Genomic DNA, 19,109 nt, shown 5'->3' on the forward strand with positions numbered 1-19,109 from the left:
GGTGCACACCTTTGCATCTAACTAGAAATTATTAAAGCAAAAATGTATTTATTTTTGGATGGTAACAAATCTAAGGAGAGTATATTTGGTCTGAGTTTCCTTGGTAAATGTAGCACAATTATGTTTTCCTGCAAGATCCTTGCTGTGAATAGCAATACCATCCAGTTGGAAGCAGATGAACAATCTCCAGGAATCCAGCAGTAGACATTATCTCATTGTCACAAAATATGGTTGAAACCTGGGGAATTTTCCCTCTTCTGTTTTCATTTACCTTTCCAGATGCTGATTGATCGCCACACACTTGATTTTCAAGTACCTGATGTTAGATAACCCCCACATGAAGAAACTTCACTTCATCATCATGTATTATCCCAATACTTCCACCGAAGACTTAAAAAGACAATCCAGTTTCATATGTATAAAGAACCAAGTTTGTATCTGCCATTTTCTTATGTGCATTTCCATGTCACAAAATTTGTTTTGAAACATCAACCTCATTTATGTACTTCCTAAATATTTCACTAGAGTAACAGGGAAGAAACGTAGTGAGCATATAATCTGGACTACAATGCACAAAAGAGAGGAAAAAAACCTGTAAAAGAACTATGCACAAAAACAAAAAATAAATATGAACTATGGAATATATTCCTCAGTTCTATACCTTTTGGAAAACTGCTCTTCCAATGAAGTTACTCAATCATTTTCATTATATAACAAACTCTTCCACACAATAACTTTCATTGGCTATAAAAATTTATTAGGCAATTTAACTAAACAGTATTTCACAAACATTTTTCAATCGTCATATTGTACAATGTGCAGCCAAGAAAGGAATGTAGTACGCCATTACCATGAGAAAACTGGGATCTTTCCTAACTAAGACGTTGGGAGTTTGAAGAGTAAAGATACAATATTGTACTAAAGAGTCAGACTACATTGTGTGATGGTGATGTTACACCTCTGTACTCCTTAAACTTATTCTGCCTACCTGGTCAAGCTGACAATAAACCCTGAGTATTTCCTTTGACAGCAATTGGAAGTTCAAACCACAAGTGGATATCTCCATCACAACCCCACCCTTTAGCAATCATAACACTGAAAGTCAGTCTTATACACCAGTTCAATAAAGCCAGTTTTGGACAAGCTGCTTTCCCCAGAAAGCCTCATTATGTAACAAACATTCTCATAACACTTTGATGTACAGTGTTATTACTCTCAACATCCAAACTCAATGTCAGGTTCACTTTAATCAAGTTCCAGTGGAGTGGTCAAAAATAGAACATACCAAAAAGGTTATGAAGGTAAATATAGGAAGTTTCCACTTTATCTACCAAAGTTCCCATTCTGTATGCTCATTCATATGTGGAAGTTCATGAACATTAATATTTTCAAATCATAAATACTGACCACAGCAAGGACAAAAAAAAGATGGTGTTATTTTTATCCTTATTCACCACACTTTTTTTCATTTTATAATATTTTCCATACTACTATATTTGTATTTTTGCTTCATGAAAAATGAAGGTGCATGCCATGGGTCTAATTTTGCACACAAAAAGGGGCATGTAGATATATAATAATGTAGTGCATGTTTTATCAACAGCAATGCATGTTTGAGGACATGTGAGTCTGAAGTTGCACTGTTAAGGGATTTTCAACGTACCCACATTAAGTAAGGATCTGGAGTATAAAGAAGAACTCAAGTGCTAACAATAACTACCCAAAATCATACTGACCTAAGCATATGTATCAAAATGTGTTACGTTGCTTGATTTCACACCCACACCCACACAACAATGTTCTAGATGCTCCAACATTAAGAGACTAATGGTATTATTATTGTCTGTTGTGAAGTATCCTCCTGAGGTAGAATAAAATATTGTTGGCAGATAAAATATGATTCACTCATAGTTATAAAAAAATCAATTTCTTTTTTAGTTAAAACATGAGAACTAGGACACCTTCTATATAAAATAGTTTCAAATTACATTGCCAGTAGGAAAGTGTGAATCCTACTCAGGAACATCCTATATTCATAGCTTTGATTAAAATCTCTACTTTGATATGTCTTCTCTCTTCAATTTCAAAAACAAGACTAACTTTTCATCAGTCTTTGCTAAATAAAAGTTATTGCCATTCAGTGGAGAAGGTGGGCATTGTTTCCTCTGCATTTTTTCTACCACATAATCAGTTCCTAATAACATATTATTCTCTTCTGATAAAAATCCCAATTTCCAAAGGTCATACTCTATTTCAGTCTATTGGCAGAACATCTTCCCTATAACCACTGTGCCCTTCTGTCAGGAGAAGGGTGTGGTAAATCCAATAAGCATAATGACTGATATCATATTTTTATCTTTTTGTCTGCCCATCTCCATACTCTCTAAATCGGACAATATTTAGTTTCAAAATAAAGTGTCCTTATTCTTCCAGGAAACTGGATAGAAATGATTCTCACTAGTCAAGTCAGTCTGTCAACTCATTCTTTCCAACACATCAGTATGGAAGGCATATGGAGAGATTTTAAATTTCAAGTTGACACTTACCAAGAGTAGTCATTTCAAAAAAACCCAAATAATTATCTCATAACCTAAATATAATGGACAATTTCCATATGACCTTGAACATATGCTATATATCATGTGATGAGGTTCAACTTATTTTGACTTGTAATTATCTCCAGCATGTAATATAATATCATAGTTTAATACTGGAGAACAAGAGACTGAGTTATTTCCTGTGTAAATCTTCTGATGTTCTATAGTAACATTCCATTTCATTTGTATGGTTTCATTGAATATGTACTCACACTCCATTGTATGGTTTTAGCAAAGATGTATACTTTGATGTCCATTGTGCTATGAGGCCTTGATAAAGCCTCTGACACATACATTTATTGAATTTCTCCTTAGTATGCATTCTCTGATGTTGATTAATGCTATTACTTATGGCCGGGCGCAGTGGCTCACGCCTGTAATCCTAGCACTCTGGGAGGCCAAGGCGGGTGGATCGCTGGAGGTCAGGAGTTCGAGACCACCCTGAACAAGAGCGAGAGTAAGACTCCATCTCTACTAAAAAAATAGAATTAACTGGACAACTAAAAATATATAGAAAAAATTAGCAGGGCATGGTGGCGCATGCCTGTAGTCCCAGCTACTTGAGAAGCTGAGGCAGAAGGATTGCTTAAGCCCAGGAGCTTGAGGTTGCTGGGAGCTAGGCTGACGCCATGGCACTCTAGCCAGGGTGAAAGAGTGAGACTCTGCCTCAAAAAAAAAAAAAAATGCTATTACTTATGATGTAGAATTTGCCATACTCACTGAAATTGTAAGGTCTCAGTCATGAATGAATTTTCAGATGTTTTGCAAGGTGTGAATTGTGACTGAAGTCCTTACCACATTCATTCATTTGTAAGATTTCCCTCCAGTATGAATTTTCTGATGAACTGTACAGGATATCTCTTGCCTGAGACCTTGCTACATTAATTACATTTGTAGGGTGTCTATCCAGTATGAACAGTCCAATGTTGTGCAAGGTGTAAAACTTCATTGAAGATTTTGCCACAATCATTAGATTTGTAAGGTTTCTCTCCAGTATGAATTCCCCAATGTCGAGCAAGACTTGAAACTTGATTGAAGACCTTGCCACATTTGTTACATTTGTAAGGTTTCTCTCCAGTATGAACTCTCTGATGTTGTGCAAGGAGTGAAACTCGATTGAAGGCTTTTCCACATTCATTACATTTGTAAGGTTTCTCTCCTGTATGAATTCTCTGATGTTCTGTAAGATATGAACTGTATCTGAAGACTTTGCCACATTCATTACATTTGTAAGGTTTCTCTACAGTGTGAATTCTCCGATGTCTAGCAAGGTGTGAAATTTGATTGAAAACCTTGTCACATTCATTACATTTGTAAGGTTTCTCTCCAGTATGAATTCTCCGATGTCGAGTAAGACGTGAATCTCGACTGAAGACCTTGCCACATTCATTACATTTGTAAGGTTTCTCTCCAGTATGAATTCTCCAATGTTCTTCAAGTTTTGAATTGTGGCTGAAGGCCTTTTCACATTCATTACATTTGTAAGGTTTCTCTCCAGTATGAATTATTCGATGACGAGCAAGACTTGAAACTTGACTGAAGACCTTGCCACATTCGTTACATTTGTAAGGTTTCTCTCCAGTATGAATTCTCTGATGCTGTGCAAGGAGTGAAACTCGACTGAAGACCTTGCCACATTCGTTACATTTGTATGGCTTCTCTCCAGTGTGAATTATACGATGTTGTGAAAGGAGTGAAACTCGATTGAAGGCTTTTCCACATTCATTACATTTGTAAGGTTTCTCTCCAGTATGAATTCTCTGATGTTCTGCAAGTTGTGAATTGTATCTGAAGACTTTGTCACATTCATTACATTTGTAACGTTTCTCTCCCGTATGAATTCTCCGATGTCGTACAAGGTTTGAATTGTGCCTGAAGATCTTGCCACACTCTTTACATTTGGGAGGTTTCTCACCATTATGGATCACTCTATGGTTAGTAAGGCTTGAAGATACACTAAAGGCTTTGCCACACTCATTACATCTGTAAGGTTTTTCCCTAATGTATGCTTTCTGTTCTAGTGTGAGTAATGGAGAATCAACAAAATCAATCCTATATTTATTAAAAATGTGGGTTTTGACAGAAGGAATGTTTTGAAGTGGTGAAAATGAGGAAATATGGTTGATATACTTTTCAACTTGATTACATTCATGAGTTTTCCCTTCAGCTTGAAATAGCTGCATTTCTGGCAGATATAGCTGAAAGCTTAATCCACATCCATTGTTAACAGGATTGTTTTCTGCATCATCTCCCAATGTATAGCTTCTCCCTAGGAAAGCAAGAAAGGAGTGGAACTTGAACCCATGGTTCTGGCATGCCTACATTCCGAGAGAAGGACTAGAATCTGCCTCACTTGACTCAGACATTGAAAGGAATATCAGCATACTTAGTATATCATGTTGGCAATGCTGAAAACATAAGGGAATGAGGTGCCATCCTGGAGCAGTGGAGGGTCTGTAGGAGCCAGGAGGATTATGGGTGCATTTGAGAGAGATTATGAGCACAGAAATACAAATCTCATGAAAACAGGCAGGAATGGGCCTCTTAGGGAAAAGGTAACATTTAAAAGCAGCTATATAAACATTAGTAATAGTACATAATAAAAGTCTCCAGTGAGAATGGCCTTTATCAAAAAGTCCCAAAACAATAAATGTTGGTGTGGATGCGGAGAGATAGGAACACTCATACACTGCTGGTGGGACTGTAAACTAGTGCAACCTCTGTGGAAAGCAATATGGAGATACCTTAAAGAAATACAAGTAGGTCTACCATTTGATCCAGCAATCCTATTACTGGGCATCTACCCAAAACAACAAAAGACATTCTATAAAAAAGACACCTACACTCGAATGTTTATAGCAGCACAATTCACAGTTGCAAAGATGTGGAAACAACCCAAGTGCCCATCAATACATGAGTGGATTAATAAAATGTGGTATATGTATACTATGGAGTTCTACTCAGCCACAAAAAACAATGGTGATCTAGCACCTCTTGTATTATCCTGGATAGAGCTGGAGCCCATTCTACTAAGTGAAGATTTCCACGAATGGAAAAACAAGCACCACATGTACTCACCATCAAATTGGTATTAACTGATCAACACTTAAGTGCACATATAGTAATAACATTCATCAGGTATTGGGAAGATGGGAGGGGGGAGGGGGGTATATACACACCTAATGGGTGTAGTGCGCACCATCTGGGGGATGGACACGCTTGAAGCTCTGACTTGGGTGGGGCAAGGGCAACATATGTAACCTAAACATTTGTACCCCTGTAATATGCTGAAATAAAATTAATTAATTAATTTAAAAAAAGAAAACCATAGAGTAATTTTCCTGATTAATCTACTGCAAAAATCATCAACAAAATGCTGGCAAAACAAATTCAGCAGCACATTGAAAAGGATCACACACCATGACCAAGTGGGATTTACTCCTGGAATGCAAGGTGGCTGCAATTTAGGAACATCAATCCATGTCATACTCCACAATAACAGAAAAGAGGAAAAAAGACATACGACCGTCTCAGTTGATGGAAAATAAGGATTTGAAAAATGTCAACAATCATTCATGATCTAAAAAAACACTCAACACACTGGAAATACAAGAAATCTATTTAACATAATAAAGGCCATATATAAAAAGCTGACAGCTAACACCATCCTCAGTGTTTAAAGATTAAAGCCTTTTCCTTTATGGTGAGGAGAAAAAAAAAAAGAAAGCCCACTTCCATTATTTCTATTCAAAATATAGTGATGACTGGTTATAGGACCCTTCCCCAAGAATGCCATAATCAGTGGATGCTCAAGTCCCTTCCTATAAGCCTTCCATACTCTCAATTTCTACATCCTTAGATTCAACAAACCACCAGTTGAAAATATGGCCTGCCCTCCGTGTCTGTAGGTTGCACACGTGCATATTCAATCAACTGTGAATTGCTGAGCCACAGTTGGTTGAATCTGTGGTTGTGTAACTGATGGATACAGTGGGTTAACAGCAGTACTAGAATCCTAACTAGAGATATTAGGTAAAAGAAAGAAATAAAAGGCATGCAATTGGAAAGAAGAAGTAAAATGAGCTCTCCTCAGATGACATAATCTTTTATGAAGAAGATCCTAAATATTCCACAAAACAAATCCTCTTAGAACTAATGAACAAATTCAAATTAATAGGATATAAAATCTACCTTAAAAAAATCAGTTTCATTCAAATACATGAATAATGAATAATTCAAAAAGAAAATTCAGAAAATAATTCAGAAAATTGAATATCCACATGCAAAGAAATGAAGTTGCATCCATACTTTGTATCATATAAAAAAAGTTAAAATGGATTCATGACCTAAAGGTAAGACCTAAAACTATGAAACTCTTATAAGAAATTATAGGTAACAAACTTCATGAGATTGGACTCCATAATGATTTCCTGGATACAACACCAATAGCACAGAAAACAAGGTAAAAATACATAAAATGCACTATAACAAAATTGACAACTATTGTGGACAAAAGAAAACAATCAACAGAGTGAAAAAGAAAACCTACAAAATGTGGGAAAATATTTGCAAATCATGTCTCTGATAAGAGGTTAATATCTAGAATATATAACTCCTACAAATTAATAAACAACTTGAATAAAAATGGGTAAAAAATATTTCTGCAGAGGTGATATGCATATAAGCATATGAAAAGATGCAAAATGTCACTAATCATTATAGAAATGTAAATAATAAAACACAATTTGGTATCTCATACCCAGTAAGATATTTATTTTCAAGAAGGAAAAAAAAACAGAAAATAAGAAGTGTTGGTAAAAATGTGAAGAAATTAGAGACTTTTGCCCTGTTGGTAGGAATGTAAAATGGCACAAGTACTATAGAAACAAGTATGACATTTCCTCAAATAACTCAAAATTGCATTACCATATGAGCCAACAATTCCATATCTGGGTATATGTTCAAAAGAATTAAAGATAGGATATTGAGGAGATATTTAATAATCAATGTTCATAGCATTATTCAAAACAGTGAAGTGGTAGAAACAACCCAGGTGTCCATCAACAGATGAATGGATAAACAAAATGTGGCATACATACAAAAAGGATCACTATTAGGTCCTAAAAAAAAGGAAATTCTATTATATATTATGACACAGATGAACCTGGAGGAGAATACACTAAATGAAATAAGCCAGTAATAAGAAGACAAATACTGTATAATTCCACATACATGAAGCACCTAAAACTCTGAAATTCATATAAACAGAACAGAAAGAGGCAGTGGAGAGAAGAGAATGGGGACAGAAAAGTGAGTTTAAATATTCATGGTAATCAAATATAAATTCAAACAATGAGAAAAACATAATTTTAACTCCGCTAAGCTCATACAATGTAAAAACTGGTTTATTAAACAAACAAGAGGGGCATGATGTCAGGGGTACCACGACTTCACAGATTAGTAGATACAGAGTTGTAAGTGTGAATGAATGAAAGATTATGGGCACTTCTATAAACCTAAAAAATTTGACTTCATAATTATCACCAAAAGGACACAAATGACCTTATGGACAAAATAAATAAATGACTTACAGTGGGAATGGTTCACATTGAGGGCACTATTAGTAGAAGCTAAGTGCAAAAACATTTCCTGGCAGTGGTGTGGACATCCACAGACGAGGTCATCAGCAACAAAAGCAGCAAATAAGAAAGAGCCAGAGAACAGCAGGACAGCACCAGGCTGTGGGTTACCAGGGACCAGGTGAACATTACAGGAAATTCACATGGAAAGAAAGGGGGAAAAAGTCCTCACATGTTAACTCAAGAATGTAATTTCCAGAACTTCAGGAATATTGCAGAAAACACAGGTGATATAAACAATAGTGAAGTTCATGAACTGCAAGTAATGGGGAAAGTTTCCCATAAAATATTACAAGATACTAAAAAATTGATTTAGTATACCAAGATGGACATAAGGAATGTAGATAGGGAGCATAATTATTTGAAATAGTGTTTGTTCTGTGAAATAAAAGGTGACATTTAGAAAATATCCACAAATTATCTTTATAAAATTAAAAGCGTACTATAGAAAATGCAATATATCTTTGTGATATGAAATATGTGTGTGTGTGTGTGTGCGTGTGTTGTGTGTGCATACACAGTTCCTGGTTCGTAACTCCCATAGCCCTTGTAACAGTCTTTTGTTATAAGGTTGGGGCATTTTAGTCCTCAGAAACAGCCCTCAGGAAATAGAATCTCTCTCTCTGACCTTCTCCTGCCTTCTTTTCACCTTTGCAAGGCAGGACTCTAATCTTCCCCTGCCTTTTGGATTGTGGGTCATGAGACCCTCAGTCCAGAAAAGGTCCTGCCCCATACCCTGGAGGAAGGAATGCTACACACAGAGGCCAAGAAGAATCTGAACAGACAGGACTTGCCAGCTTTCAATCAAATTCTCTTTGTCCAACCACATTTTGAAATGGCTTCCCATACTTCAACCATGCCTACGAAGTTTCCATAAGAACAAAAATGGAATGAGTTTGGAAAGCTCTGGACAGCTGAACATGTGGAGGCTCACAGATGATGAAGAACTCATCCACAGGCCAGCAAAGTGGCACACCCCAACTCCACAGGGACAGAAGCTCCTATCCTCAGGAAACTTCCAGACCATGGCCTGTGCACCTCTTCACTTGTCTGCTTCTTTGTATCCTTTAAAATATCCTTCGTAATTGGACCAGTAAACATAATAAGTGTTTCCCTGAGTTCTGTAAACCACGTGAGCAAATTAATCAAACCCAGAGAGAGTCATGGAAACCCCAACTTGAAGTGGTCAATCAGAAGTTCCTGAGGCTCAAACTTGGGCCTGCAGTCTGAAGGGAGACTGAGCCCTCATCCTCTTTGGAACTCCCCACATTTGGTCACAGAAGTCTTCTGTGTTGATGATTGTTGTTGCAAGGTGTGAGAGCAGAGGAAAACAGTTTAAAATTTTCCTCTCAATCTTAAATAACAAATTATAGCAAGTCAATTCAATGGTATTTCTGAGATTTAGACAGTAACAACTTTTTTTTAAAGTATATTCTTGAGTTATTAAAAATTCCCAATTTACAGATGTATTAAATTTATTCGACAAAAGTAGATTTTAAAGTAGGTACTAAGTCAGAAAAAAAAAGGGAAGGAATATTTAAACTACCTATTCAAAAATTTCTTGAGTTTCTATAGGTTTTAGAGAAACTCCTCCTGTCCTCCTGAGCTACACCCTCTGTAGTCAATAATGAAATCTTCTAAAATATATAAATCAATAGCTATTCCCTGATACATCAGCCCCACATACTACAGATATAAAACAAGGAACACAAAGAATATCATACAAAATAGGAAATGGATAATAAATAAATAAAAACCAAGTTCCTTTATACTACATGGAAATGTACAAGACGAAAGTACCAGTGGCTGAAATGACAGGGGACTTAGAACTTGAGGCATCATCATTCCAGTGACCAATGCTCTCCATGCAGAACTGGGGATCCAATACAGGATCTGTCAACTATCTTCTCCTGTCGCTGAGTAACAATCTCCGAAAAACCAACCCAGTCCCCTCTTATACACACCAATAATTTGTGGATAAAGCAGAACTGAAGAATGATTGAGGGACCTTCTGAAATAAGAAGAAATACATACACTGGTCTCCTCCCTGGTTCCTGACACAGACTCCTAATACCTTAGGATACCCCAGATGACAGCAGTACGATTTGTTCTAATGAGTCAACCTCTGTGGTCTCCTGGATGCACAGGCTGGTCACCAGAAAACAAGACCATGATTAGAAGCCTGAAACTTTCAGCTCCAACCACCATCCTCCTAAAAGAGGAGATGGGCTAGAGATTGAGGTAATTATCAGTCATGCCTATCTGATGGAACCTCCATAAAAATCTCTAAACTATGGGATTATGAGAGTTTCCAAGTGCTGAACACATGGACGTGCCTGGAGGATGGTGTGTCCTGTGAATCTTCCCATGTGCCTTGCCCTGTGAGTCTTTTCATCTGACTGTTCAACTGTAACCTCTGAAATATCCTTTATATAATAAGCCAGTAAACATAAGAATATTTATGTTTCTAGTTCTGTAGGCTGGCCTAGTAAATTAATCAAACCTGAGAAGGAGTCAAGGGAACCCCAATTTACAGCTGGTTGGTCAGTAGGGAATTGTACAGCAGTACAATTACCTATTACTTGTAATTGGTGTCTGAGCTGGGCGGCAGGCTTGGGGACTCAGCTCTTAGCCTGTGGGATCTGATTCTAACTCCAGATAGACAGAGTCAGAGTGAATTATAGGAAACCCAGTTGATGGCCATTAAAAAATTGGTTGCTGGTGGGGAGAAATCCCTATGATTTTTGCTGACCAGAAGTGAAGCACTCTGCATCGAGTGGCATGAGAGAGGAGGAAAAAATCCCTACGATTTTTGCTGACCAGAAGTGAAGCACTCTGCATTGAGTGGCATGAGAGAGGAGGAAAAACACTTCGGCTCTTTCTATTTCAAACAGACCTGAACAGGCACGGAGAGCTGGAGACAGCTCTGTGCAGTTTCCAGGCCCCAGATGCAAAGGAAGAGCAGCCAACATTTTCCCATCTCCTGATTAGGTCTTCCAAGTACAGGAAATGGGGTAGAACCTGAATAGGTCAAGGCATTAGGTCTATGGAGGCATCAGCTGTAATATATACGGACAGAGAACTGAGCATCAGATGGAATCAAGTACAGGAGATGCCATGGGGGAAAGAGACCCCTTGCAAATGGCCCTCCTTGTGCTGCACAGAGTGAGGGGACCAAAGAGTTCACAGAAGCCAGATCACAGGGTGCTGTCCACCATGATAAAGACTTTGCCTTGGACTCTGTTTAAGCTGCGGAACCACTGGAGGGTAAAAGGATAAACTGTTACACACCTAAAGAACAGAGTGGTAAGTGGGGGCAAAGAGAGATTTCCATTCAGAGCTCTCAGGACTCAAACCTTTCTTTACCCACAGAACTTCCCCACTTGCAGAGTTTCCCACACCCTGGTTAATGGTGCTGCTTCCACTGTGCCCACCTGAGCTCTTACCTGAGTTCACACCTGTCATCCATTCCCCCCCATGTGGGTTTCTTGCTGTTTTTACTTTACTCTCCACAGTCCAGGGCTCTTTCCCTTGTTCCAACATGGAGATAACACTCAGGTCAGAAAGAGAGATTCCTGCTTATAAAAAGAAAAAAATCAAGAAGTGTGGTGGCTTTTCCAAAATTTTCCTATGTTTAGGTAGGAGAGAGGACATTACAAATGGATCAAGAAAATATTTCACAAATTCATCCACAAATAGCCTCCTTCTGAATACTGTACTATACAATAGTACAATACTGTACTATACAAACATCAAGATCTCTTCTGAGAACTACTCAATCATAAAGTAAAGGTTAGATAACAGGACCTGGACATTTTAAAAGTCTGCCATAAGGTTTTTTGCAAACGTAAGCCCTTGTACCACAAAATGATGTATCGTGACAGGGGAGGACAGCTGAAGAAAGGGAACATTTAAAGTCCAGAAAACACTATGGAGCTTTCATTTCTGAGTCAATAAGGCTTCCATCTCAGTTAAGCAAGGCAGGGGCTCCCAAGAGGCACACAGAGAAAACGCAAAGACACACAAGGGCAGATCCCGACATCGAGAGCCACGTTATCCTCACCCAGGGACACCAGGTTCCTGTAGTTCTCCAACATCACGGCCCTGTATAAAGCCCTCTGAGCAGCGTCCAGGCATTTCCACTCTTCCTGAGAGAATTCTATGGCCACATCCCTGAATGTCAAATGTCCCTAAAACGAGAAACATATTTTACCAATGGGCTATAGGACAAATTCTTACATTCAGCCAAAATGAGAAAAGAGTTGTAAGGATTGATTCAGCTGAAGTGACCATTCTGACAGATCCACCTTACAGAGAGTGGCAGTGCCTCCAGATGTGGCCCCTAAACAATCCCTGCTGCTCAACAGCACTGACACTAGGGGACCCACACCCCATCTCCAATCCATGTCTGGGTGTGAAGCCCTTCCCAGGACTGTGCCCAATGGAACCACTTCACGGGGTCATGTCACAGGGTCATGGTGACATGGACTCTAAGTGGAGATGAGAGGGACTGAGGCAAGGCATGGGTGAGTATGAGCAAACATGCCAGGCAAGATGCTTCCCAGACAGAGAAGATCAGCGACTCCAATGCCCGGCATTTCAGAAAGAAAAAAGATGTAGGACAATCCACTGATAATATAACGTTACCTGAGTCGAAGCCATTCTTGACTGGTTTTCCTTCCTCTTCCTCCTCTTCTGGGCTTCTTCTTCATCTAACATGAGTCTTTAGAAGTCAATCCTGAATGTCAAAAATATGCTCTTAAATGCTGAGAATCAACACACGCCCTTCTTGTGCCACAACCACACATGCAGGGAAGACCTCACCCTGTGGAAAAATGGTTCTCTGTTGCCCACTGCACTGAGAGGGATACAGGGACAAAAAACTCCTACAGGAAGACCAAGAAGTGAGTTTTGACCCCTTTCTTCAGAACTCACTCCCCTCCTAGTGAAGCCCCCACCACTTGCTGCAGCAGTGGGGAGCTGGGCTGGACAGAGCTCCCCTCCAGGACACAGACCTGGCACTGACCACACCCGATGCACAGCACAGCCCCCCTCACCCGAGTGGATCACAGGCTGATCTCAGCCCACAGAAATGGAGGACACGTAGCCTTGGTGGTGAATGCTGGACACAGACTAGAGTCACTTGGGCACTGTAAATATTATTAAGGCCAGGTACCAACCTGACTATGTGAATGGGAATCTCTGGTAAGGGGGCACAAAACATGTAGCTGCAAAATGCCTCAGCACTGTAATGTGAACCTAGGGTTGAGGTCTACTCAAAGGGGACAAGGCCAGCACACCTCCCACTTTCAGGCTCTGCTGTCCCTTGGGGATACATCATCACCTACACAGGGGAAGTTGAAGAAACATGAAGAGCAGCCAATATGGACCATATGTGAGGGTGAGGTGTGGCAGGAATGTTAAATGGAGGAGGGAGGAGAGGGTCACAGTAGTCCCCACTGAGAAAGTGATAATACACAAAAGACCCCAGGAAGGAAGGATGTTTGTTACTTGCAGCTGAGAGGCCAGAAAGTTCTAGGCAGAGGGACAGCCCACAGGAAGGCCCTGAGGCAGGAGCCACCTTGGCCCCAGGAAAAGGAAAGAGGCCTGTGTGGCTGGAGCAGAACCAGCAAGGACGACACAAGCAGGAGATGAGGCCAGAGAGGTCCTGGGGAAGCAGAGCAGGGGAGGGCCCAGGTCTGCAAACATTTCTTTCCCACATCTCAAGAGAATTTTCAAAAAGATTTATTTCTTTAGCATTTTAAGTAAACATGTAATTTTTTCTTTATTTTATGCATGAACATACTTAAAATATGAGAAGCTCCACGAAGTCTGAAGAAGTACAGGATCACCCTCACCTGAGATGTCAGGACTGCAGAAAACACATTTGGGGGGAGTTCAGGAAGTCCCTTTTGGACATATGTAGGGGGAGATGCCTGTTAGACGTTCCAGATGAGAGATGAGGAGACAACTGGACCCAGGATTCTAGAGTTCAGGGGAGAGGTCTGCAGGGGAAATGGAGACATGTAGGTAGGATTTAAACCAGGAGGTGAGATGGTAAGGAAGGTCAGTGGGTGTGGACAGAGAGGGAAAGGGTTTCAAGAACTAAGTCGTGGGACAGTCCACATTCAGAGAAGAACTGGTAAGAGGTGACAAAAATTTAAAACAGAGTGATTTTCAAAATTTAAAGAGATATCCTCAAAGCCAAGGAAAAACAAGCTGCTGACAGAAAAGGAAAGACAAATATAGGAAATTAAAACTTGGATTTAGAAATGGGGAAGTCACTGGTGACTGAAAAAGAAAGGATCAGTGGAATGGTGGATATGCAAGCTTGACTGGAAGGGGTAAATCAAGAATTCGAGGTAAGAATTAAAGACAGGTGACATAAACAAGACTTTAGGGTTTGTGCTCTCAAATGGAACATAGAAGAGAGCTATGTACTATAGAGAAGAATGTAGTTAATACGGTATATTTTGCTTGAATGATGGAAGGGAGAAAAATAAAGGCTTTAGAGTGTGTGTATGTGTATATGTGTTTTGTGTGTGTGAGTGTGCGTATCTGTGTTTTAAGGGACAATACCACCACAGGGGTACACCAAGCAAAAAAATGTCCTGTAAGTAAATATTGATGACACCATGGAGGAAAGATGTCACATCGTCCTGAGACTGTGAGTGGGGCTGGCAAGTGGTGCACAATCACAGGGCCAGCAACAGCCAGGAACAGGGACAGACCACTCCCAGTCACTACTGAGTAGAGATCACAGGCCCTGAGATAGGAAGGTGGGTCTATCGGAAATTTCTTTGCTTTACTTTAATGTTTGAGACAGAAAAACACTACCCACACTCAATACAGAATACTTCACCTCTAGTTACAAGGTGTGTGTGATTTTTCCCATACTGACTAGGTGTCTGGGACACTCCCACCTAGATGCCCCATAATTTAACTCAATTTTGATAGTACCAATGGGGTCAGATCCCACAGGTTAAGATTCAGTCCCAAAGACTGCCCCTCCCTTCAGATGAGGATAAAAATCATGGTTTTCAAAACACCCTCCTAGGTTTCAGTTACTTTGTGAGAATGGCTTCTGCTTCTGGCTGTTCACCTGTATCCTTTATATCTTTTATAACACATGGGTACACCTAAGCAAAAAGTTTCCCTGAGTTTGTGAATAGCTCTACCTAACAAAACATGAGGAAATGGTCATGGAAATCCTAATTTATAGCTGCTGAGTCAGAAGTTCAGGTCCCAACCTGGGACCCATGACTGGCATCTGAAGTGGGGGCGGTCTGAATTGGATCTGATGTTAACCCCAGGTAGATAGTTTCAGAGTTGAGTAAAATTACAAATCACACAGTTGGTGTCTGATGGGAAATTGCTTGTTGGTGAGAAGTAATCCCCAGACATTTTGGTGACCAGAGGTAAAGTATTCTGTGTTGAGTGTTCACTAACATATTGATTGTGACAGTAGGAAAAACACTTTGGTTTTTCCTCCTATCTCATACACTGCACCACACCCTACTCCATCCCAGGAAAAGGGAAGAGGGTGAATGAGTCAGGTCACTGTCCTCTGGCAGAATAGGGACTGCAAGTGGAAGCCAGCTTGTGATGCCAAGAATTATAAAATGCATCAGCCACATAGATAGGAGTTTTGCAAGTTTCAGACCTGTATTATTTCAACAAATGTTAAATTTATTAGATTATAAGTAGAGAAATCACTATATCACAACTTAATCCAATCATCTCACCACTCATCTGTACCCAGGGGTCCCCTCTTTCTTCATTACTGTGTTTACCTCCCTCACTCTGTACATCTCTCTCATCCTCACCTTCTCTCCCCAGCTTTTTTTTTCTTTTCTCTTCTATTTCCACGTGGGGTTCTGCCCTCATTTGTGTCCCTTTCCTCTCCTGCTGTTTCTCCCCTCCTCTATTCCTTCTCTTACACGTGATCTGCCCCATTCTTGCAACTTGTTTCACCTGCTTTTGCTCTTTCCAATATTTTCATTGTCCCAATATCATATATTTCTGAAGCCTCTTTCTTCTGGTGTCTCTGCTCCTCCTCTGCTCTCCCTGTTGAATTTCCTCTTCCCTGTTATACTCCTTTGTCCCCACTCTCTGGTACCCTAAGATCCCTAGGCTTCCTCTCTGCTGTGGTTTCCCCTCTGCTCTCCTTGTCACCGGGTGCCCCTCTTGTTGTCCCAGCACCTCGCTGCTCTATCTGCCCTAACTCCAAATTATCCATCCCCTCCCCTCCTCTCTGAGGTGCCTCTCCCTTGGCTGCCCCTCTCCCTATTTTGCTGTCTTTCAACTCTCAGGAGATTGAGCTTTTCTCTCCGTACACTTTCTGGGCTTCTTTCACTCTTCCTGTCTCTGCAAATCCCTCTCCCATCCTCTACTTTGCTGTCCCTTTATGGGTCTCTCTCATTCTTCCTTTCTTTTTCTAAATTTTTCTATTTCCTCTCTCTTGCTCTCCATCTCTCTCTCTCCACACATTCACACGGGAGGAAGAGAAATAACATGCTCCCTCCTGAAGAGCACATTTTCCAGTGAGGAGGAATTTGGGATGAAAGAACACTCAGTGTCACAAGGGAAGCCCCGGTCACCTCCCCCAAAGCGGAATCGGAGGAAGTGGTGACAGCGAAGAGGCCTGGAGAGAAGGGCCCCGCCCAAGGTGGAAAGGACGAGGGATGGATTAGGAGAGAGGTGGGGTGTGCAGAATCCCAGGACCAGGGAGAAGACGCGGCTTCCCCAGGATTGGGGCTGCGGCGCTGCCCTCCAGGGGTCAACAAGGGCGAGGTTTGGGGGACTGGAAGGGTGTGAACCCACCTCCCGCTTAAGGGCTTTGCGTGGCGCGGGGCGAGTGTAGGAGTCACTGAGGGGTTTTAAACAGAGACACGGCGCGAAGGGAGGTGTCTCCGTGGCCCTATGGAAGAAAGACCGGGGACAGGACGGGGGACACAGCGATTTAACTCAAACGGAAGCGACCTCCGGACTGTCACCGGGACGTGTGAATTTACTCAGGGTGGAAGGAGCGGTGCTAGGATTTAAAAGTCAGTACGGCCCCCAGATCCCGGGTATAGAAGCGCTAGGAGATTGCGAAGCGGAGACCTACTCTACTTAAAGAAAAACTCACCGGACGCGGGATCGCCTTCTCTGCACGCAAACAACTTCCGGGTCTACGGCGCGCGCCAGGCGCGCCCGGCCAGGGAGGGGCCCGAGAGTGTGGGCGGGGATGTGGGGCGGGGTCTGGGCGGGGCCTGAGCTTCCGGCGGTCTGGGAACTAGTGTCTGTCTGGGAGAGTCGACTTTGGCTGGAGGTTGGATGCAGGAAAGTTCCTCCAATGAAAATTAAGTTTAACAATTAAATTAAATACCCCTGGAACTATCTGCAAAGGGGATACAAACTAGAATGTAAAATTCAAAACCCTTGCCTGGGCAGAATTTATAATTTCATGCTGACGCCCAAAAGAATAGACTAGAAACCCTTTCTATTTCCGTTCTCATTCACTCTGGAGGGAGAGCGTTAATCCTGTGCTCAGTGTCAGAGACTTTCACAAGGACAACGCCTGGGACATAGAGGGCTAAGGCCAGTAATAAGTTAGGACTCCAAGTGTTGATTTAAAAAAAAGCCATAACTTATAAAAATAGATGGAAATTACGTAGGTGTTCCTTACATTTGTTATTCTCTTCCACCCTTGCGATGAGTTAACCGTAAATACCTGTAAGATAAACTTTGTTTACATCATAGTATGCTCACATCAATATGTCCTAAATACACTGTAATTTCAAAGTCGCATTATGAACGTAATTAGAAAACGTACTTTTATTTAAAAATTGTAATGTGTTTTAGGTCTTTTCTTTGTTTTCTCTTCTTCAATATTCTGGCACGAGTGGATAACAAAGCCTATAAAATGGTCTTCAGAAGACCAATGGATATATTGACCTAAAGAATAATTGATTCTGCAATATTTCTAACTTACTGGGCAGACAGATTATTCTCTTTTAAAGAACACTTAAGAAAGTAAAACTACATTATCAAATTTGAAATAGCCTCATGTTTGCCAGCAATAATTTTATGGCAATGTTTTTGAATTAACATGTACTAATTAAATATGTATTACTCTCACATACTTAGTTTCGGAAGGTTTCATCCATCTTGAAGTGGTAATCATTTGAAATATGATCATGGTTAGATATGAAAATTACCATAATTAAAATACTAGCAGGTTAAAATGAGCAGAATGTACTGGCATGGCACACAGATGAAAATAAGATATATTAGCATATTTTTTATATTATTATTTTTTTTAGAAACAGGGTCTCACTATGTTGGCCAGGCTAAATTCAAACTCTTGGGCTCAAGCAATTCTGCTGCCTCAGCCCCCAAAGGAGCTAGGACTACAGGTGCATGCTACCATGACCTATATCAACATATTTTCTTTGTTTTTTGTTGTTGTTTTTGAGACATGGTCTTGCACTGTCACATGGGCTATAGTGCGGTGGCATGATCATAGCTCACTACAACCTCAAACTCCTGAGCTCATGCAATCTTCCTCCCTCAGCCTCACAGAGTGCTAGGATTACAGGCATGAGCCATGGTGCCCAGCTTTGTCATATTTTTTATAGATGCCCTACCTGGGATAGATTTGAGGATCTTTACAAGATAGATGTCTTTATTATGCAATGTTGCTAGGTAGCTATGTTGACAAGAAAAAACTTTTAGCATGGATTTCTATGATCCAAAGCAAAGAAATACGTTGACTGTGGAGCTTTTCATTAAATTCAGAACAGCAGAGGATAAGCTGATCATATCTGAAAGTCATGAATCTGTTTTCTATGTGGGGAGTTGGTTGCTTCTAAAATTTTCAAGGGATCAA

The 19,109-nt window shown here is 40.4% G+C and overlaps 1 protein-coding gene across 3 annotated transcripts; it reads right to left on the reverse strand.

Moving 5' to 3' along the window:
• Nucleotides 1–3,212: 3,212 nt before the first annotated feature.
• Nucleotides 3,213–17,441, reverse strand: LOC123624633 (zinc finger protein 480-like). Of its 3 annotated transcripts, XM_045532656.1 has the most exons (6): nucleotides 17,367–17,383; nucleotides 14,095–14,241; nucleotides 12,884–12,974; nucleotides 12,300–12,426; nucleotides 11,683–11,811; nucleotides 3,213–4,866 (listed from the first exon to the last, which is right to left on the reverse strand). In XM_045532656.1, exons 3-6 carry the CDS (start codon nucleotides 12,953–12,955, stop codon nucleotides 3,500–3,502), a joined length of 1,695 nt encoding a protein of 564 aa, XP_045388612.1. In that variant the 5' UTR covers nucleotides 12,956–12,974; nucleotides 14,095–14,241; nucleotides 17,367–17,383; the 3' UTR covers nucleotides 3,213–3,499. The 3 variants fall into 3 exon arrangements, with proteins under 3 accessions (XP_045388612.1, XP_045388611.1, XP_045388613.1); XM_045532655.1 differs by lacking the exon at nucleotides 14,095–14,241 and having other exon boundaries at nucleotides 17,367–17,441; XM_045532657.1 differs by lacking the exons at nucleotides 11,683–11,811; nucleotides 14,095–14,241 and having other exon boundaries at nucleotides 17,367–17,441.
• Nucleotides 17,442–19,109: the final 1,668 nt, after the last annotated feature.

The sequence above is a fragment of the Lemur catta genome, chromosome 19 (genome assembly GCF_020740605.2).
Source record: "Lemur catta isolate mLemCat1 chromosome 19, mLemCat1.pri, whole genome shotgun sequence".
Classification (NCBI taxonomy): Eukaryota; Metazoa; Chordata; class Mammalia; order Primates; family Lemuridae; genus Lemur; species Lemur catta.

Bases quoted from the DNA above. Each gene is read 5' to 3' on its own strand.
- LOC123624633 (XM_045532655.1), bottom strand. From the start codon at position 12,955: ATGTTAGATGAAGAAGAAGCCCAGAAGAGGAGGAAGAGGAAGGAAAAC. The intron at 12,427-12,883 runs GTAACGTTATAT...TTCTCGTTTTAG, and splicing joins CAAGAATGGCTTCGACTCAG to GGACATTTGACATTCAGGGA. The intron at 11,812-12,299 runs GTGAGGATAACG...TTTTATAAGCAG, and splicing joins CAGGAACCTGGTGTCCCTGG to GAATCTCTCTTTCTGACCTG.